Source organism: Lactuca virosa, chromosome 9 (assembly GCF_052849685.1).
Source record: "Lactuca virosa cultivar CGN04683 chromosome 9, Lactuca_virosa_CGN04683_v6, whole genome shotgun sequence".
In the NCBI taxonomy this organism is placed as follows: Eukaryota; Viridiplantae; Streptophyta; class Magnoliopsida; order Asterales; family Asteraceae; genus Lactuca; species Lactuca virosa.
The window spans coordinates 271,839,037-271,861,547 of record NC_136434.1 but is presented as its reverse complement, the minus strand read 5'-3'; the positions used below and the strand labels follow the sequence as shown (position 1 = coordinate 271,861,547).

At 32.9% G+C, this 22,511-nt stretch overlaps 1 protein-coding gene across 1 annotated transcript; it reads left to right on the top strand.

Moving 5' to 3' along the window:
* The first annotated feature begins 4,504 nt into the window (after positions 1 to 4,504).
* Positions 4,505 to 15,865, top strand: LOC145136614 (uncharacterized). Its single transcript, XM_079070725.1, has 23 exons — positions 4,505 to 4,670; positions 4,781 to 4,869; positions 5,581 to 6,162; positions 6,687 to 6,931; positions 7,454 to 7,516; positions 7,594 to 7,728; positions 8,269 to 8,387; positions 8,962 to 9,264; positions 10,819 to 10,906; positions 11,001 to 11,106; positions 11,177 to 11,287; positions 11,499 to 11,662; positions 11,738 to 11,858; positions 11,940 to 12,164; positions 12,275 to 12,468; positions 13,032 to 13,199; positions 13,284 to 13,389; positions 13,467 to 13,604; positions 14,046 to 14,207; positions 14,498 to 14,701; positions 14,790 to 14,984; positions 15,350 to 15,421; positions 15,503 to 15,865. Exons 2-23 carry the CDS (start codon positions 4,819 to 4,821, stop codon positions 15,659 to 15,661), a joined length of 3,711 nt encoding a protein of 1,236 aa, XP_078926851.1. The 5' UTR covers positions 4,505 to 4,670; positions 4,781 to 4,818; the 3' UTR covers positions 15,662 to 15,865.
* Positions 15,866 to 22,511: the final 6,646 nt, after the last annotated feature.

Sequence of the window (22,511 nt, the reverse complement as noted above, 5' to 3'; positions counted from 1 at the left end):
GGATAAAATCCGAGACCCATAAAAGACCGAATCGCCCCTACCCCTTTGGTCCTCGAGACTCAACCGAGTACTTTCAAACAGGGTGTTACAAATCTGTTTCTATCATTGTTGTGGGGTCTTTATCAGAAATACAAATCTTCTTACCTTCATGAATTAGTGAGTAGAAGATAAATAATTTTGAAATACATTTTACAAAGAAAATTTTTTATATTCATAAATGAATAAATGAAGATAACAGTTATATATATATATATATATATATATATATATATATATATATATATATATATATATATATATATATGTGTGTGTGTGTGAAGATACTGAAGATCAATCACCAATTTCAAAAGAAAAATGTTCCAAAACAAAACAACATAAATGTATGAATACTTGTTTCCATTCACATATGATTAGCTTTTGAATACAAAGAAAGCTAAGCCATATATTTATTCATATATGAATACAAGAATTCAATAGTTTTTTTAATATAAAACATATACATATTGAATTATTCATATGTTAATAGAAGAAAATTATAGGTGGAATACACAAGTTATTTATAAATTATAGAAGGGATATAAAAGATATGATATGTATTTTATATCTTTTTTTATTTTTATGCATTGATCGTGTTTCTCTCATTGTTGGTGAATCTTTATCGAAAATGTTAGTATTCTTACCTTCATTCAATAGTGAGTAGAAGATAAATGAGTTTGATATTTACAAATGAATATCTGAATAAAACATACATATTCATTTTCTTTTTCACATATGAATATGTATTTATATTCATATGTGAATAGAATATATATAAGTCATTTTTGTTGTATTCATATTTGAATAATGTATATATAATAGCAAATTATGTTCTATTCATATGTGAATATAACATACATATTCACAAATGAATATTTGAATAAAACATATATGTTCATGTTTTTTATTCACATATGAATATGTATGTTATATTCATATGTGAATAGAACATATATAAGTCATTTTTGTTGTATTCATATTTGAATAATGTATGTATGACAGCAAATTATGTTCTATTCATATGTGAATATAACATACATATTCACAAATGAATATTTGAATAAAACATATATATTCATGTTTTTTATTCACATATAAATATGTATGTTATATTCATATGTGAATAGAAGATATATAAGTCATTTTTGTTGTATTCATATTTGAATAATGTATGTATGACAGCAAATTATGTTCTATTCATATGTGAATATAACATATATATTCACAAATGAATATTTGAATAAAACATATATATTCATGTTTTTTATTCACATATGAATATGTATATTATATTCATATATGAATAGAAGATATATAAATTATTTTTGCTGTATTCATATTTGAATAATGTATATATGACAGGAAATTATGTTTTATTCATATGTGAATATAACATACATATTCACAAATGAATATTTGAATAAAACATATATATTCATATTTTTTATTCACATATGAATATGTATATTATATTCATATGTGAATAGAACATATATAAGTTATTTTTGTTGTATTCACATATGAATATTAGTTTTGCTTGTGTTCCAAAGTAAACAAAACATATCAAAACAAAATTATCTTCAGTATGTTCATTTTTTGTTGTATTTTAAGTAAAATCTCATCTAAGTTAATCAGATATAAATGGAATACCTATTGTATTTACCTTTTTGATTTGTTTTTGTTTGTCGTTTATATGTATGTTTCACTGTTGGTGTTGTTTCTGTAAGGGTAGGTAATTAATATTAGGAAAACATAAGCGAAATGTGAAGTAAGGTTTATATTTTGACAGAAAAGTTGTGAATAAGTATGAAAAATGAAGAGAAGATGTAAAATCATTTATATATCAACTAATAATGGATGATTCTTACAAAAATTTCAAGTAAATCAAGTAATAACGAAGGAGGGTTACGAGAATGAACGATTATCACAAAATTTGAAGTAAACAACCTAGTTTGAAGAATGAACAGTGTGAAAACAAAATTTTTAGTTCTCAATCAACTAATAATGAACGAAGATTACGGAAAATTTCAAGTAATCAAATGATAATTTTAGAAATGATTAGAAATCGTTAAAAATCGAAGAAAAAAAGCCGATGGTTACCTTTCGTAGTCAAGAGTGAGGAAATGGTTTCGTTTATGCTTTCGTCGGAAAACATTTTTCTTCGTTTTCTTCTTCTGGATGTTGAGAATCCTTTATGTTACTGAATGCTTCTACAAATGGTTTTCGTGTTATGGGGTATCGAAGAGGGAAATGATGGTTTTCTGTCGAGATTTGATGTGTGATGAAATTACTCACGTGTCCTGACGGTTTAATGATTTTGGATTATTTACAAATTTGTCACCGCTAATTAATGTATTTGGATTATTTACAAGTTTGCCACCGTGCGGTTTTAAGCTTATTAAATGATTAGCTGAGAATGGTTTTTCCATTCTCAACCTTTTTTTTCTCAATTGAACCCGAATATATAACTTTGAGCAGATGGATTATTAAAATGCTTAACTGAATTGGTTGGTGCTGTTATTCTGAATTTGCCGAAACCTCACACATTTGTAAATCTGCTATCCTCTAGCTGGTTCCGTTATGAATAACTTACGGAATATAATAATAATAATAATAAAAGCGAGAGAATTTAAATATTCCATAAAAATAATAATAAATTTGATTATATATTATAATGAAATAAAATAAGTTTAGATGGGAATGGAAGGTGGGCGCCACTATATTCATGTGACGCCTTTTGCTTAAACAAGCGGGAATCGCCATCAAGTATGTCTCCGCTCCAACGTTCGTTTCTACTTTCTCTATCATTTTTTTAGTTGCAAGCAACATAATTTATATTTTCTACATCTTTGAAAAATAAAACTTGATCTAAAGAAATAACAACCATCTTTATTTCTCTTATCTTTTATCATACTATTTTTTATTTTTATATTTTAGCAATGTTTTTTTAAATAAATTATATTTTAAAATATTTATGAAATAATAATATATATTTTTTATTAATACATATTATATTATAAAAAAACTATCCTCATTTACAATCAAATAAAACCCAACTATATTTTAAAAAATTAATTTCTTTTTCTTCCACCTAAACAATCCAATTAAATCCAAACTTTCATCCTCATTAACAACCCAACCAAATCAGTTTTTTATTAAATAAATATAAGTTATGATAGAAAAACGCATGATCCATGGTAGATTCGAATAAAATTTTGGAAAATTAATCATCGGTTGGAAAACAAAATAAAAAGAAATTAAAAATAAGAATTGAAATCGGATGTAAAAGCATGTGAAAATTATACTCTATTTATAAATAAATATAAATTATAAATTTTGATAATTTCTAATATATTTTTAAATTAAATAATCACCGATATTTCTAAATAATAAATATTATTCAAAAAAAGGTAATCCTTAAATGAATGAATGTGAAAAGATATATAATAAAATACTCTGGTAATTAGGAGCTCTTCCAGCGAACCAGCCGTTTGGGGGGGGGGGGGGGGGGGGGGGGGTTGTAAGGTTTTGAGGATTTTATCAACATTTTTTTTATTGTTTGTGACGATTGATTTGTTGAGTTATTCATAAATGACAATAGTGTTATAGATGATATTGTTTTGTATTTGAATGATATTTTTATAATTTCATATATTATATGATAGAAAATTGATGAAGTTGTTTTGAGTTTGAAATTTACATTAATATATATTATATTATTGAAATAAATCTTATATCAAACAAATAAATCAATATATTATTATTCATATAATTAACCATAATAAAATAGTAATGTGTTTCCTTTTTCATCTAATTGTTACTTTGAATTAGTTAATCTGATTATAATCTATATAATTTTTTGATCCTAATTTTCTTAAAGATTTAAGATATTGCACTAATAATCAATATAACTAATTAAATGATTAGAATATTTAATTATGTATGCAATGTTAAATAAACATATATCCAATAACATTTTATATTTTTATAAATATATATAATCAAATGGTTTTAAATGAAACACGTGTGATTATATTGTATTGTAGGACAAAAATGTTTGTAACTCAAATTTGGTTAAGAAGAAATGTGTGACAGTCGTTAAATATCTTTTTTGTAATAAGAACATATCCAGCCATATTTTCTTTTTATATTAATATTCAGAATGTAAAATAGAGTTTAAAATTGTTTATTTCCAAATTTAATCTGAAATATCATTAAAATATTTCTTATAAAAATTACTTTATTATATAAATTAAAACATGTTAAATAAAATGCCATTTGTAAACCCCACTCCATAAAATCAAATTTAATAAACTAATGGCCTTTTTCATTTTTCTTTCTGCAAAGCAAAGCACAGCAAAAAACCAAAAGTCCCTGATTTCTGAGTCATCACGAGCATCTTCTTATTTTTTGAAAATTTTAATGCCCATTTTGTTCCTTTTTATCTTCAATCAATCTGATTACTTTCTCTCTCTCTCTCTCTCTCTCTCTCTCTCTCTCTTTCAAAAATTTCCCCTAACGTCTCTTTCCATCTATACGTTCTTCTGCTAGACTGCTACACATTCAAAGAATCAAAACACTTGATTTGAGCAGCAAAAGAGTCCATTGAAACACTACTACTTCAACATATTATAGTATGACTCAGCTCTAAACTAGTAGTTTTACTTGTAACTGTAATTACTTTACCTTTCTGGGTTTCTAAGATTCAGATCTTGATGTTCGTCCTTTTCAATTTTCCTTGTAGTTGTGGTGGCTGGATGTGATTTCGCTCAAAAAGAGCATATGATGTTTACAGAAGGGCTAGATACAAATGCTCTAAGATGGGTCAAAGAGGTTGGTTATCAACATCTCCACATTGCATTTTTAAATAATATTATTTGGGGTTTTATGGAGTCACTTCAGTTTCGTCAAGTAAATTGTTGAGATTACGCTTTGCTTATTGATGTTAATTACTATTTTAATCACCTCGTATTCGATATTATCGTTGGTTATCTACAATTTGTATCTGGGCTTTTATTTATCTTTTATTCTAGGGCTTTTCAGTTAAAATCTTACCTTTTCTTCGACATAATCACTAAAGTCTCATTAAATTTTGCATGTTCGTTCTCAATTTGTATATACGGGGATTTGTTTTGCTTTTTTCTTTTTCTTGGATTCAAAAATTCAAATTTGTTATATTTTGTTTCTTGGATTCCAAAAAATTCATCATTCGCTTGAGAATTTGAATGAATTTATCGATCTTTCACCTGCACTATTGTTCATAAATGGTAATATTCTGCTCTGAATTATAATTATAGAAAATTTATCTGTAAAATCACTGAAATCTCAAATTTCTGATGGTTCGTTCTCAATTTGCACCTGAGCATTTTTAAAATTTGTTTCTTTGGATTCAAAAATTCAGAACATTAGCATTCACTTCAGGATTTGAATAAGTTTTGCTGGTTTTCCATTTTCACTTAAGGATTTGAATGAACTTTGTTGGTTTTCCATATGCAACTATTGCTCATAAAAGGTGATTTTAAATTCAAATCCTTTCAAATACAGGGATCCAACAATCCAAAAAAAGAAACCCCTCCCTCCACATCAAATCAACGAACAAGATTCGATCCAATCACTTCTAGAAACAACTCTCGAGGGTTCGGATTGCCTCAACCTTCAAAATTCAAAAATGGTGTTGTTCCAATATCTCAAGTCTTGCCAAGAGATGACACTAATTCCACTTCTGAAGACATGTCAAGTGATTCAGAAGGAGAGGTATACGGTGGAAGATACTCAGTGGATTCCTCCCCTCATGATGATAGAGTTCCTTCTGGTAGTAGCAATAGGCACCGGGATCATGATCCTGTGAAACGGGGCCCACGGTATCATGTGTACTCTAGTGATGTGAGCTCTTCGATTGAAATGAGGAATGTGGCGGATCGATTGTTGATGAGGGGAGGTGAGAGGTATAATGTGAGAAGCAGTGTTTATACGGAGGATGAGTCAGATGATTCTAGAAGCTCAGAGTTTTCAAGTACACAAGTAGGGGCAAGTATGGAAAATTTGCCACATAAAGATTCGTATGTTTCGGATGGTTATTCGTCTTATGTTTCATCACATGTTAATGGAGATACTTCTTCAAGAAAGGTACAAAATCTAGCTTCACTTTCATCTAGTTTAAGTCTTTGTGTGTTTGAAAGAATTGGAATCCGTTAAGGAAATTGGAATGGAATTCAATTCCATTCCTTTGTATATTTTTTGCTTAGTTTGTAAACATGTCAAAGGATTTGGAACGTAAATTGTCCTTTATCGATTTTTGTTAACAAATTCATTTAAAACTTGCAAAAATATTTAAATTATCATCTACTAATACGGTTTAGAAATGGTATTTCCATCATTTTGTACAAATGAGGGAGGATTGGAGTTGAATTCCATGAGTTTATTGAAGGAAAATTGAATTCCTTAACCTATTGGCTTTTATGAATTCCAACAGAAATCAATTATGTATTCATTTTTGCAATCAAACTCCGGAATGGAATGCAATTGAATTCCATTTCACTCCAATTCATAAAGAATCGATCAATTCTCTTATTTCTCTTATCTAATTTTGGTGAAAAAGGAGTTTACTTTGCTATGACTTGGTGTTGACTTTTGAGAGTCAACTATTACAGGAGTCAAATGGTAAAAATATTGAGAATCGACAAGCATCCAAGGAAGATTTTCCAAGTGCACCTCCATTTTCAGGTTCATTTGGGGAAATCAAGCAAGAGAAGGAGCATTCTCCAGTTTCTAAAGCTAATTATACTCCATCTACAGCTGACTCGGTTGACTTTGTAGCTAAGTCAACTGTAGAGAAGAAGACTCCTGTTGTAGATTTGAAAATGAGTCATAAACAGGAGACCTCAAACCCATCTAGGTTTGTTTTTACTTCCTCAAAATTTGTAAACTATAATTCATCATCATGTGATTTTCCTTAAAAAAAAAAAGCTATTTGTTTTGTCTGATGAAATGGAATGGATAGTTCTTGAAAGGATGTGATTCCTTTAATTTCATTAATTTTCTTTTCTTAGCTATGATATTATTTTTTTTCATTCCTTTTTTATTTGCAATATTGCCCATTTTTATTTATGTCATTTCAATGACACATATGAAATGACATGTATCTTTATTTTTGTAATTTCATGATGTTAATTAAATAAAGTGTATTTTTATCTTCCAAAAATAACTAGAACATATATTTTTTATTATGACCTTATATGGGTTCTAATGTAAATAAAAAATTCATTAATTATCATTATATAATTTATAACTAAAAGAGTAAAGTTAAAACTATATATATTATTATATTACACATATCATAAAAAGTTAATATAAGTAACATTACCTCTTTTTTTGATGTTTATTTATATCTTAATATCTTTTACTTTCTTTGTGATAGGAATGTTGGTGTCAAAACTGGTTCCGGTTCTTTTCCTACACGTCTTCCAACGTTTCATGCAAGGTATGTTAAATATTATACTATTTTTATTAAATTTATTAATAAAATTTACAAACTTATTTAATTTTTATTAAATTTAGCTCATTGGGGCCTTGGCATGCTGTGATTGCATATGATGCATGTGTTCGACTGTGTCTACATGCTTGGGCAAAGGGTTGCATGGAAGCCCCCATATTTTTGGAAAATGAATGTGCTCTACTACGAAGCACCTTTGGGTGAGTTTAGTTTTTGTTATAATTTATATCCTATTTATGAGTATTTTTTGTTAACATATTAAAAATATTTGATTGTACAATTTAGCAAATAATCAAATACGATATACTTAAAAAGTGCAACACTTTGCATTTTGGATATTTATGGATATGAGTAATACCAACATTGAGAGTGACTTTTGAAATATCAACTTTCATTGGATACAATTGAAATGGATATTGCATTTTCATTAGGTAAAATTGCATGAAATAGCAACATACTTTACTCTTGTTATCAATAGCAGTATGTAACTCCTAAACTTGTAAAATGTAATTTATTTTTACATTTCTTTACAGATAATAGCAATATGTAACAAATAAAGTACAATGCCTGTATTTGTAGCAAAATGTAAGTATGCTATTATCAAAAATAAAGTACATCATCCATATTGGTACGAGTAAAGTACATTAAAATACCCTTTACAATATCGATTTACAAGACTGAAAGCATTATGAATGTTTTGTGCTTGTTTTTGTACTCTTAACATTAATCTTTAATAACAGTTTGCAACAAATGTTGCTACAATCAGAGGAAGAATTGCTTGTTAAGCAATCTTCTGAAATTGATAGCAAAGGGGCTACCCAAAAACCAAAGAAAATGGTCGGGAAGATGAAGGTGCAAGGTATTGGACTCTTGTAAAAGATTATTATTACTAATGTTGCATTTGTTACATGTGGACACCACATGACATGATTGGACACTGGACAAGCTTTCTAGGGCTATATTCAATAATGAGGACGAGGAGGGTATTTCTGACTTTTGCAAACACGAGATATCAAGACAAAGAGGGTGTTTGGGATTTCATTTTGAACTTCAAAATGACTTACTGCTTATGGTGATGAGAAATGAGTTTTTTAAAAAGTGTTTGGATTTAGCTTTTATGGTGGAAAAAGTCAATAAGTCAATAAGTTGTTTTAAGGGGTATTTGTCTTTTACAACCCCAAAAGTTATAAGGAGTTTTGAAAAGTTAGAAATTCTAACTTACTGAAATCTCCTTTTTGAAGGGTTAATGAGAAGTTATTGACTTTTCAAAAAGTCAACAAGTCAATAAGTTGTTTTTAGATGAAATCCCAAACACCCTCAAAGTCCCTATCCCACCAACATCATGTCATGTGATGCATGGCATATTTGTCTTTGTGTGTTTCTTTCTTGACTTAATAGAAGTACAATGCTGACACTGTTATTCAATGGTGTAGTACGTAAGGTGAAAATGACATTGGATCCACCTACGGGATGCAACTTTTCATCAATAAAATCACCAAAAGTGAAAATGGAAACTGTAAAACGCCATTTTGCCAATTTACAAATGAAAGTGTCTTCTGGATGGAAGTCAGTTAGAAGTATTCATTTCTCTCCTCGTGTCCCTAAAAATGGTTCATTTTCTCGCCATAGTTTGGCATACATGCAAGCAAGCACTCAATACATCAAACAAGTTTCAGGCCTTCTTAAAATTGGGGTCTCAACTCTAAGAAGCAGTTCATCGAGCTATGAAGTACAAGGTTTGTGAATTTTCTATGTAATTGTTTTCTATAAGTAACTACTTGTGTTGAAATATGTTGGATTAGAGTTAGACAATGGTTTTTGTTCAAACGTGTCTAGATAAATGAGGGGTAAAATTGTAAAAACATAAGACTTAATGAAAGGTTTTTGAACTTTCTATGTAATTGTTTTTCATAAGTAACTACTAAATATGTTGGATTAGAGTTGGACAATGGTTTTTGTTCAAATGTGTCTAGATAAATGAGGGGTAAAATTTTAATAACATAAGACTTAATGAAAGGTTTTTGAACTTTCTATGTAATTGTTTTTCATAAGTAACTGCTAAATATGTTGGATTAGAGTTAGACAATGGTTTTTGTTTATATGTGTCTAGATAAATGGGGGGTAAAATTGTAAAAACATAAGACTTAATGAAAGGTTTTTGAACTTTCTATGTAATTGTTTTTTCATAAGTAACTACTAAATATGTTGGATTAGAGTTAGACAATGGTTTTTGTTCAAATGTGTCTAGATAAATGAGGGGTAAAATTTTAATAACATAAGACTTAATGAAAGGTTTTTGAACTTTCTATGTAATTGTTTTTCATAAGTAACTACTAAATATGTTGGATTAGAGTTAGACAATGGTTTTTGTTCAAATGTGTCTAGATAAATGAGGGGTAAAATTGTAAAAACATAAGACTTAATGAAAGGTTTTTGAACTTTCTATGTAATTGTTTTTCATAAGTAACTACTAAATATGTTGGATTAGAGTTAGACAATGGTTTTTGTTCAAATGTGTCTAGATAAATGAGGGGTAAAATTGTAAAAACATAAGACTTAATGAAAGGTTTTTGAACTTTCTATGTAATTGTTTTTCATAAGTAACTACTAAATATGTTGGATTAGAGTTAGACAATGGTTTTTGTTCAAACGTGTCTAGATAAATGAGGGGTAAAATTGTAAAAACATAAGACTTAATGAAAGGTTTGTGAACTTTCTATGTGATTGTTTTTCATAAGTAACTACTAAATATGTTGGATTAGAGTTAGACAATGGTTTTTGTTCAAATGTGTCTAGATAAATGAGGGGTAAAACTGTAAAAACTTAAGAGTTAATGAGGAAAGTTTTGTTTTCGTGACCTTTTCTACTAAGTCGTTCTTTTTGCATTAAGTGAAAAAGAAACAGTCATATATAGCTAACCCAATAAAACATTGTTCCCATTAAAGTCAATTAAGTAAAAAGGAAACAATGATTCGTTGTTTATTAATTTACAACAAATGTTTATAATGGGAAAAAGAATAAGAATTAAATTTATATGGTGATTCATGCAAGACTGAATTAAATAAACTAACTTATGTTTAACAATCTCTCATTTTCTTTTTGTTACTTATGCTTGTTTAGTCTATAACAATCTTTTAATAAAATTACACCTAAAATCCTTCTAAGTTTATGTTTGAATTATTCATTCATCTATAGAAATATATCATGTTTTAGGAATGTCATTGACATTTTGGATTGTTTTAAGGAGAAATTAGTATTTGCTAATGATATATACTCATGATATTAAACAGAATCATACTCATGTCTTCTAAGACTTAAAAGTTCAGCAGAAGGGGATACAATTCGAATGCAACCTGGATCTGGTGAAACCCATATATTGTATGTATTTTTTAAATCCAAAAATTTCATTATATTACTTATTATTATTATTATTACATGGTTTTGTGAAATTAATGAAATCATGAAATCACAGTTTACCAGATAGCCTTGGGGATGACTTGATTGTTGAAGTTCAAGATTCCAAGGGAAACCATTATGGTCGTGTTCTAGCTCAAGTCGCCACTATTTCTGAAGATCAGGTGACTTTTTTTTTTTTTTTTTTTTTACCATTTTACCCTTTTAGTGTGAAGCTGAATCTTTTTAATGCAGAATGACAAACTAAGATGGTGGTCTATATACCGAGAACCAGAGCATGAACTTGTTGGAAAAATTCAACTCTATATTAATTATACAACAAGTTTAGATGACAACAGCCTGAAGGTGAATTTCCCATATTATTAATATTTTGCAATGATTACAATTCGCAGATGTAGATTTAACTTGAAGAATAAGAAAGTTAGAGAAATCGGAAACTGTGTGATTCTTTAAAGTTTTCTTGACTTACTTTTTGATTGCTGGAGTCTTTTTTCATCTTTGTTGACTAAAATTTAAAGCAGTTTGACTTTGACCAAACAATCTTTTTGTATAACAGTGTGGTTCCATTGCTGAAACAATGGCATATGATCTTGCTATGGAGGTTGCCATGAAAGAGCAAAACTTTCAACAAAGAAACCTTTTGTTCCATGATCCATGGAAGTGGTTACTTACTGAGTTTGCAGCATATTATGGAGTTTCAGATGCTTACACAAAGCTAAGGTACTGATTACTGAAATGTACTCTGATAAATTACCATTTTACCCTTTCTCCTCCCCTAACCACTTGACTTTTCAGATACTTATCTTATATAATGGATGTTGCTACTCCAACAAATGATTGTCTTTCATTAGTATACGATTTGTTATTGCCTGTTATAATGAAGGGGAATACCAAAACCACCCTCAGTCATCAAGAGGTAAAAGAAATTACAAAACTCACATGTTATGATATAAGATTTGATAAAATTATTATTTCATATATGTTTTTCAATTTACAGAATAGAATATTGGGTGAGATTGAAGAGCAAATTGAAGAGATTTTTGCAGTTGTTTTTGAGAACTACAAGTCTTTAGATGAGTTGTCTCCATCTGGCATGATGGATGTTTTTAAACCTGCTACTGGAGTTGCTGCACCTGTTCTGGAACCTTCTGTGAAATTATATAAACTTCTTCATGATATATTATCTCCTGAGGCACAAAATAAATTATACAGCTACTTCCAGGTTTCTTTCTTTATATTCTCATTAAGTGTTATGTTGTTTAAAAGATATTTGATTGAATGATATTGATGACATATCTTTTGTTATTATATTATTATTATTATTATTATTAGGCTGCTGCAAAGAAAAGATCAAGAAGGCATTTGAGTGATACAGATGAATATCTTAGTGGCACTGGTGAAGGAAATTTGATGATGGATCCTGTTGCTGTTTCTACAGCTTATCAGAAAATGAAATCCCTTTGTTTAAACATCCGAAATGAGATATTTACAGATATTGAGATTCATAATAGCAATGTTCTTCCAAGGTAAAAAAAAATTTGTTATTTTATTTGTCTTGCATGGTTGAAAATTAACTAAATATAAAAAATTTTGGAGTTGAAAATTAACAAATTAACAAAGTTTCAATGAAGTGGTGTTGCAACATAAAAAAAAAGCATTTATTTTATACCTATCTACTAAAAAAAAATACTTTTTGACTTGCTATTACACTATATGCAACAATGTTTCACTTTTTTACCAATCTATGCATCAATGTTTCACTTTTTTACCTATCTATGCAACAATGTTTCACCTTTTTACCAATTTATGTAACAATGTTTCACTTTTTTACCTATCTATGCAACAATGTTTTACCTTTTTACCAATTTATGTAACAATGTTTCACTTTTTTACCTATCTATGCAACAATGGTTCATTTTTTTGTCAATCTATTCAACAATGGTTTGCTTTTTTTGACCAATTTATGCAACAATGGTTCACTTTTTTTTATCAATCTATGCATCAATGTTTCACCTTTTTACCCATATATGCAACAAACAATGTTTAACTTTTCAACTAATTTATGCTACAATGTTTGAAAATTATGCAGTTTCATCGACCTACCAAATCTATCATCTGCAATATACAGTGCTGAACTTTGCAGCAGATTGAGATCCTTCCTTGTGGCATGTCCTCCAACAGGTCCTTCTCGTCCTGTTACAGAGCTTGTAATTGCAACTGCAGATTTCCAAAAGGATCTTGCCAGCTGGAATATCAAGTAATTTTTTATTTTTCTTTTTATTTTGATAATATTTCTAGTTGTTTGCAACTTTCCACAACTTAATATTTAATTCTTTCTCAGTCCTGTGAAAGGTGGAGTTGATGCAAAAGAACTTTTTCATCTTTATATCATCATTTGGATTCAAGATAAGCGATTATCGTTGCTTGAGACATGTAAACTTGACAAGGTATATATATTATAAATAAAGAATTAAACATATTTCTTAAATTATATAAAGTTTTAATCGGATGATTGAAAATATAGGTAAAATGTTCTGGAGTGAGGAGTCAACATTCAACAACCCCGTTTGTGGATGAAATGTATGAGCGCCTTAAAGAAACTTTAAATGATTATGAGGTCATTATATGCAGATGGCCTGAGTATACATTTGCTTTGGAGAATGTAAGTCATTAATACTATTATGATTCCTCAATTTTAAACTATGTTAAATGCAAGAAATAGTAACATACTTTCATTTATTAGTTTCTCATAGAATCCTACCTTCATTTCTTTTTATTATACAATGAAAATTTCACTGGTAGATGTTTAATGTACAATATTGGCCTTGATAAATATTAAAAAGACATGAAAGTACAAATAAATTAAGTACATTGCTATTTCTTGTGTTTTGCCCTAAATAGAACTATACAAAAATGATGTTGACATTTAGTTGAGTGTTCATACTTGGCTTTTCATTACATATTTTAATCTTCAACCTTGTGAAAATGCTCAAAAACAATATATACTAATTTGCAAAAATCGGTGATTTTCGATAAAAACAAATTATAAAAGAAGGTGGTAATCCGAATTTATAATAATTTTAATTTGGTTTTTGGTAAATAGGCGATTGCAGACATTGAAAAGGCAGTTATTGAGGCTTTGGACAAACAATATGCAGATGTTGTAGCACCTTTGAAAGAGAACTTGACACCAAAGAAATTTGGCTTAAAGTATGTCCAAAAGCTTGCAAAACGAACTACAAATCCTTATATCGTGCCTCCTGAGGTTTGTCTTGTCTCTATTTTTCTTTTTTCTATAATTTAATTTTTACCCTACATTTCTTACATGGTATTATTAGACAAGCTACCTACGGCTATTTTCTATAATGAAGATGATGAGGTCTTTTTGTTTGGGACAAAGAATTGCAACTCTTATCCCATTGACATCAGTTACAGTCCCAGTCCAATCCGTGCATTTTTCTAGTCTAAATGTATATCTTATTGTGGAGATGTTTTTTTTTTTAAAAAAAAAAAAAAAAAATCTAATAATGTTTGGGTTGATTTCGTGATTTTTAGCTTGGCATATTCTTAAACTCAATGAAGAGAATGTTGGATGTTTTGCGTCCTAAGATTGAAGTTCAATTAAAGTCATGGGGTTCGTGTTGTATTCCCAATGAGGGAAATACAGCACCCGGAGAGCGTTTAAGTGAAGTCACAGTCATGCTTAGATCCAAATTCCGAAACTATCTTCAAGCAGTTGTTGAGAAACTTGTTGAGAATGTCAGTGTCTAATCATTACTTTTATGCATTTTGTAAGAACAATAGTTATTATTATCGGATTTTTTTTAATCATTTTTATATGATGCAGACAAGGCTGCAAAATAGTACAAAACTAAAGAAAATTCTCCAAGATTCAAAAGAAAGTTTGGCAGAATCCGAGATCCGAAGCAGAATGCAACCGCTAACAGAGCAACTTACAAACACCGTGAATCATCTCCATTCTATCTTTCAGTCTCATGTTTTCATTGCCATTTGTCGTGGATATTGGGACCGCATGGGACAGGTAACCTCGCATTTACTATTCTTAAAATCTCCTAGCCGGGCCCCACTTTGATACTGGAATTTTTTTTGTCTCGCCCAAAAGGCGCAACAAGAGGGGACAAAAAAATTGCACCTTTTTAGTCCCAGCTAAAAAGGTGCAACGAGATGGGACAAAAATTGTAACTTTTTTGTCCCACCAAAAAAGTTGCAAGATGGGACAAAGACTGCAACTTTTTTGGCCCACCAAAAAAAGATGGGATAGGGCTTTTCTCAAGATCTCTCGTCTGTCCAAAAGACATAAATGCCCTTTTCATGATTATCATTGATAAAAAGCTCTAGAAATTTTGTCCGATAACGTCTTGTGTAACTGTGTTGATGTTGCTGCAGGATGTTTTGAGTTTCCTTGAGAACAGGAAAGAAAACAGATCATTGTACAAAGGCTCAAGAGTTGCTGTATCTGTAAGTAGATTTTTATTCTTCTTTTTAATTATTATTAATTATATAGATACGTTATATGTATTTTTTTTTTTATTATTATAGATTTTGGATGATACGTTTGCATCACAAATGCAAAAACTACTTGGCAATGCACTTGAAGAGAAAGACATTGAACCACCAAGATCCATCATTGAAGTCCGGTCAATGTTATGCAAAGATACAGGCACTTCTACACACAAGAAGAACACTTACTTTTATTAGTAACAAATTGTTCTTGTATATAATAAAAGAACGTTTATGCATATTACAAATGATCATTGTTGAGATCTTGGTCAACATGCTCACTTCCTCTATTTGTCATTTGAAATCTTTAATTCATTCGTTTTTTTTTGTAACTACATATAACAATTATAGAAATCGGTTCCGTATTTTATGCATTCCAACTATATCTCAAATTGAAATTTACTTTATCAAACTATGAGGCTGTTTGGTAGGATTTGAATTTTTAAGATTTGAATTTTTAAGAGGTCTAAATTTCTAAGAGGGTCTGAATTACTGTGATGAATGATAAAAATGACCATTATACCTTTCTATATTATTTTTTGCTGAACCAACTTCTTGAATAATTACAAAAAAATATAAACACCATACAAAATCCAAATTAAACACAAAATACAAATAAAACATAAATATTTTCAAATCGACAAAAACATGTCTCCAAATCAAACATTTCAACCTACAAATTCAAATTCAACAAAGAAACATATAAGCTTATCCTATTTATTTTTGGTGCTTAAACTCATGAACCTAAAGTGAAACATTCATTCACTTGCTTTCAATGAAGATATATACTAAACAGTTATTCTCGATGTATCTTTGGTAAAAAAAAAGATATAGCTATCAGAAACATGAAAACTACAATAACTCAATTGCTACTAATTCAACAAAACCGATTCTAGAGTACATATCATTCAGAGTCTTTACAATAATGTGTTGTGGACAAGAAAATGCATAATGGTTACTTTTTTTTTTTAATTTTTATATTAACAATTGGTTTTCAGTAACTTTTAGTAGATCTATTTGAACTTGGATTTGGGAAGATGTTTATCAAAATGTAGCTGACAGTGAGTTTATACCTACACAATTTAGGTCATTTGACCCACTTAAAATGAATTTTTTAGTAGAAGTTATAAAAAATAATAATTTATGACCTATCTTAAATTTTTTAAAGGATCTATCTTAATGTTTTGGAAAAAAAATAGCTATATTTTATATTCCAGTAGTCCAAATGTCCAATTTACTTAAAATATAATCCAATAAGAAATAGTCCAAAACTACTTAAAATAAAATAAAGGAAAAATACAAAAAAAATAAAAATAAAAAGAAATACGTCACAATAATTATTACATTTTTAACGGATTGTAATAGACGGATTGTAGCGGCTTGCTCTTATCTCTTCCCCCGGATGTCACCGGATATCACACGTTATCAAACGAGTCATTGTTCCATTAGTGGTGCTTCTTCTAGATTTTCTTTACAGTATTGACAACGATGTCTTGGTGCATTGAGTATTATTTGACATAACTGCTTTTTTATTTCTCTTGGTAATTCTGCAAGATGCTTGGTGAATTCTTCAAATGGTTCATAATAACTGAAAAAAAACACCATTTAAAACTCCAACAATATATGTTAACATGGTTCAGGAATAGATTTAGTAATAGGAAATAATTTCCTTCAATTATATCAACCATTTATACAAACAAACGATCACATAAGTCTTAACCACCCCATAAAAGGTGTTATAAAAACTGCTATTATCAAACATTATGATTTTATAAAAATAATAAACAAGAGGTTGATTTTCAATTACGAATATTACTAACATTAGTAAAAGAAATTGCTGAAAAACAATTAGAAGTATGTAATGAAAACCATGTAGATCATTTAAAAATAAAAATGATCAAGAGATTATAATATTATTAAAAAACCCTAACTATAGTTAGTCTAGTATAAAAGCAATAATGACTGTAATAATGTCTAGTATGGCTAACAATAGTTAGTTCATGAAAAGAATAATGACTGTAATAATGTCTAGTATGGCTAACAATAGTTAGTCTAATTTGTCGTTTGTAAAATATTTTCCTATTTAAGGCTTGTTTCAGTAGTACAGACCCAATACTACATTTCATACATATCCATACTTTCCTCAAGAATCATCCCGAATCATCCAGGTCACCTTCTCAAACTGGTACTCTAAGTACTCTCTAAACAGCGCAACTAAACTCACTGAAGCACTTCCTAGGCTCTCCTAGGTTTTCGACCTCACTCTGCCATCAGTTGCTGAAGAACTCCCCATAATGTCAGTTAACCACCTCATGAATACAATCACATGCAACAAAGCTTAGATAATCCTTCGAGTAAAAGGCTCATCCCTACAACGGTTGGACTCAGACAAGAGTTGCGCAATAGGGTCAAACCCATCACTCTAAGATTATTCAACCTTCGTCACATGTGACGTAACATATTTACTTAACAATTAAATCACATCACTTAAGAGTTCTACAAAGCAAAAAGCAAGCAACATTCGTGCAGTAACACTCCAATCCATAGACTGATCAAGAAGGCTTCTTAAGCTTACTGACTACCAGCATCTTCGCTGCACTAACATTCTTCCTAGATCCTTCTAGGGCAACCACCACACTATTTCCCCACTATCAGTTATAGAAGGAACTCCCTAACACACTCTAACTAGCTTACAAATACAATTACATATTGTAACATCCGGATTCCCAGGTATCTTATTTTAAGTATTTATATTGAATTTTAGAGAGGGACTCGGCGAGTAGGCGCTCAGACTCGCTGAGTGGGATCGCGCATTTCTGGTCTGATTTAATGAAGGACTCGACGAGTCGATGCGTGGACTCGGCGAGTCCGCGCTGTTAAGTGAAACCCTAATTCTCGGGGCCTGTGCCCTATTTAAAGGCCTTTATAGTTTAGAGAAGCAGATCTGACCTCAGAAGGTCATTTGAGAGTTGTTATGGGAGCAACTCGCCGAGTCCATAAGTGGACTCGACGAGTCGAGTCGGGGTTGCCCCGCGATTCGTGACAGGTGTAACCCGTCGAGTGGAAGGATGACTCGACGAGCCAAAAGAGGCTGAAAGGATTCAGAGGACCCGCATGGACTCGCCGAGTCGCCCTTGTGCACTCGACGAGTCGGGTCAAAGTTTGACCGTTGACTTTCGTTGACCTTAGGGTTCTGGTCAAGACTGATTCAAGAGAGTTCAGGGAAGGGTAGAATGGCCTTCTACCCAATTTGTAGAGATGAGATCACGAGAGAATATTGATCGGTGATGTTATTTGAATAATAGGAGGAGGCTAAGTCGGGACATTGAGCACGAAAGTTTATCCGACTTCATTGAGGTGAGTCTTCTCACTATACTGTACCTGGAAGGGTACCTATGTGTGACCGGAAGGTCTTATATGCTATGAGATGTATGAGTTGTATGTTGTTATGTGATATGTATGTGTTATGTATGTTATGTACGATAAGGACCGGAAGGTCAAGTGGTTACGGACCGGAAGGTCGATACGGGTAGGACCGGAAGGTCTTCCGGGATTCGGGACGGAAGTCCCCTGAGACACATGGATCGGAAGATCCTACAGAGTTATGGCCTGGAAAGGCGTATGTGTTGTATGTGGTATCTTGGGGAACTCACTAAGCATTTATGCTTACAGTTGTTATATTATGTGTTTCAGGTACTAGTGATGATCGCGGGAAGGCGCCGGCATGATCCGTACACACTTATAGAGTTTATGTTATTGAGATTCCGGGACATGTTTTATTATGACACAGTGGATACATTATGTTTTGTGATTATCGTGTGATTGAAAGTATGGTTTAAAAATGAAAAATTGTTTTGGAAATTTACGTTGTTACAAGTTGGTATCAGAGCCTTGGTTTGAGGGATTCGGGTGCATCTTCAGATGAATCTGAACTCAAACTGAGGAATTGAGAAAGTTTTTCATAAAATAAACAATTTTTTTTAGAGAGTAAAAGATTTTGAGAAAGGCAGAAGGAAGCAGTGTGTACGATCAGTCAGCGCCTGAACGGTGATTTCCCAAAATACCCTTACATTATGTGTTATGAGATATGTTATGATATGATATGCATGATAGAGTTGGCTAGGTATTCATATTAGGACTAGAGTGGCCTGATTTTGTGATGCCTTAGCCTAGGAAGGATTTTGCTGCTATGTGATGCTTGAGAGCGAGTAGGTAGCAGTGAGGAGCTGATGAGGGGTCTACCAAGGGTAGCCTATGCCAGTGAGATATAGAGTACTTGTGATCTGGGATCCAAGGAGGAGGACTTAGGGTGAATACTGATGCGGTGTGGACGGTAGTATAGGGCCCGTACTACTGAAGACACCGGAGCAATACGCATTCTAAGTAAGAATCCTTTGGGTACTAAGGAACAAGTAGGGTTGAGTTATCGAGTGCAAGTATGCTCGAGCGAGTCTCTGATATTTTTATGTTGTATTTCAGAGACATCATGGTTGGGGCACGTCACAGACCTGAGCCGAGTGGCGTGAGTGACGAGGAGCTTCGTCAGATGATCCACGATGAGGTGGCAGCGGCGATTCGAGCCGAGATTCCGGAGATGTTTGGGTCTATCAAGACCACATTGATTGAGACTTTTGATGAGCAGTACACAGCGGTGACTGAGGCTGCGGTTGCTGCAGCTACTGCAGCTGTAGCTGCTGCCAGACCTCAGGGAGGTGACTCGTTGTTGCTTCGAGAGTTCAGCAACACGAAGCCACCAGAGTTTGACGGGACGCAGGATTCGATCGCTGCGATGAGATGGATTTCTGATATCGAGGGATGCTTCTACACGTGTTCATGTCCGGAGCATCTAAGGGTACGGTTCGCGTTGAACCAGCTTCGCTTGGGAGCGAAGGATTGGTGGAAGTTCGTGACGGCGAGCTTCACTCTTGCAGAGATTTCAGCGGTGACCTGGGAGAGGTTCACCACCATGTTCAGAGATGAGTATGTTCCCCCGGTGGAGAGGGAACGATTGGTTCAGGAGTTCTTGACCCTCAAGCAGGGTACTGATTCGGTTACTGTGGTTACCAGGAAGTTTCATGAGAGGGCGATGTTCTGCCCTGAGCAGGTGTCTACTGAGCAGGCACGCATGAGCCGGTATTTGGGCGTTTTGAGGAGGGATATTCGGGAGTTCGTGTCGAACTCGACTTACCAGACATTTGCTGAGCTCCAGGAAAATGCCCGGAAGAGGGAGATTGAGTTGGAGACTCAGGCCAGGGAGGAGGACGAGTCTCAGAGGATGGATCGGCGGCCGACACAGTCTCAGCCGACAGCCAAGCGGGCAAAGTCCGATGATACGAGATCTGGAGGCCAGAAGGGTCGCACTTGTGGGAAGTGCGGCAAGGGACATGATGGGGTCTGTCGATCAGGTGCTTGCTACAAATGTGGCAAGGAGGGGCATATCGCCAAGGATTGCCCCAAGGGATTTATGGTTTGCTTTCATTGCAACCAGACTGGCCATCGGAAGGTCGAGTGCCCGCAGTTACATCAGGGATCAGCACAGGGATCTGCCCCTGCTGCTAGGGTTACCGAGGTTCGGCCAGCGAAGGCCGAGGCACCGAAGGCTCGCGGGAGAGCTTTCCAGTTGACAGCGGAGGAGGTCCGTGCAGCGCCCGATGTAGTGGCTGATATGTATTCTTATTTATTTATGCTGAGATGAGATATTGTGCTTATATGATGATATGCGTAGGTACTTTTCTTGTGAGTTCTGTACCTGCCTTAGTGTTATTTGACTCGGGTGCGAGTCGATCATTTGTGTCGATAGCGTTTAGTCGACACATCAGTAGCAGACGAGAGGCGTTGAGTCGACCTCTGCGAGTTTCCATAGCTGACGAGCGAGCGGTGTATGCTACGGATGTGATACGAGGATGTGTACTCGAGATCTTCGGTGTTGAGTTCCCGATAGATCTGGTCCCGATAGCGATGGGGGACATGTGTGTCATAGTGGGCATGGATTGGTTGAGCCGATTTGGGGCTGTTATAGACTGCGAGCGACAGTTGGTGACGATACGAGACCCTAGTGGGGGAGTACTTACGGTGTACGGCGAGGGTACCCGATGTGGGTCGGCGATTTGTTCAGCTGCCAGAGCGAGACAGAGTTTACAGCAGGGCTGCAGCGGGTTTGTAGCCTATGTGATGGACGCACGAGAGGCCGCTGGGAGGCCAAGTTCGATGGATGACGTTCCGATAGTGCGTGAGTTCCCAGATGTTTTTCCCGAGTAGTTGCCGGGTGTGCCTCCCGAGAGGCAGGTAAAGTTCCGCATCGATTTGGTTCCGGGGGCAACGCCTATCGCCAAGGCGCCTTATCGCCTTGCGCCGCCAGAGATGCAGGAGTTATCCTCGCAGCTTCAGGAGCTGCTGGGGAAGGGGTTTATTAGACCGAGTAGTTCCCCTTGGGGAGCACTGATCCTTTTTGTCAAGAAAAAGGTGTTGGATTAATGTCTAAGTCCATAACTATATTTGGTATGTACTTGACCCGACCCGACATGGTCCATTTGGGTTGCACTTCACCGACACAATTTATATGGATAGTCTTTTGAGAATAGTATATTTATGATTTATATTAATATATTATAAGTTCTAATATATTAATATGGAATCATATTATTTAATTAGTATTGATCAAGAATTAATTTAGAATTAATTAAGTGATCAAAAAGAACTAATTAAATATGGACTCTTATATATATGGAATGAGCCAAGTTCATTTAGGTTGGGCTAAGCTTTCATGGATGGTCCATGGAGCTTTTAACCCATGGATCCTATGTAAATGAAAGGTCATGGGTATTAGGGTTTACATGGATGTAACCCTAATCCTCCATAATATATAAAGGGGTCCTTGGCTCACAAAATTGACACAAGTGTGTGAAAATAAGAGTGGGCCGATTTTAGTGTGCATACATATTCTCTCAAGTTCTTCCAAGGTGTTTTGGTGATTTGTGATTCCATTTGAGGCTTCCACACTATTGGGGCTAAGCTCTTAAAGCTTGAAGACATCAAGCTACATCAAAAT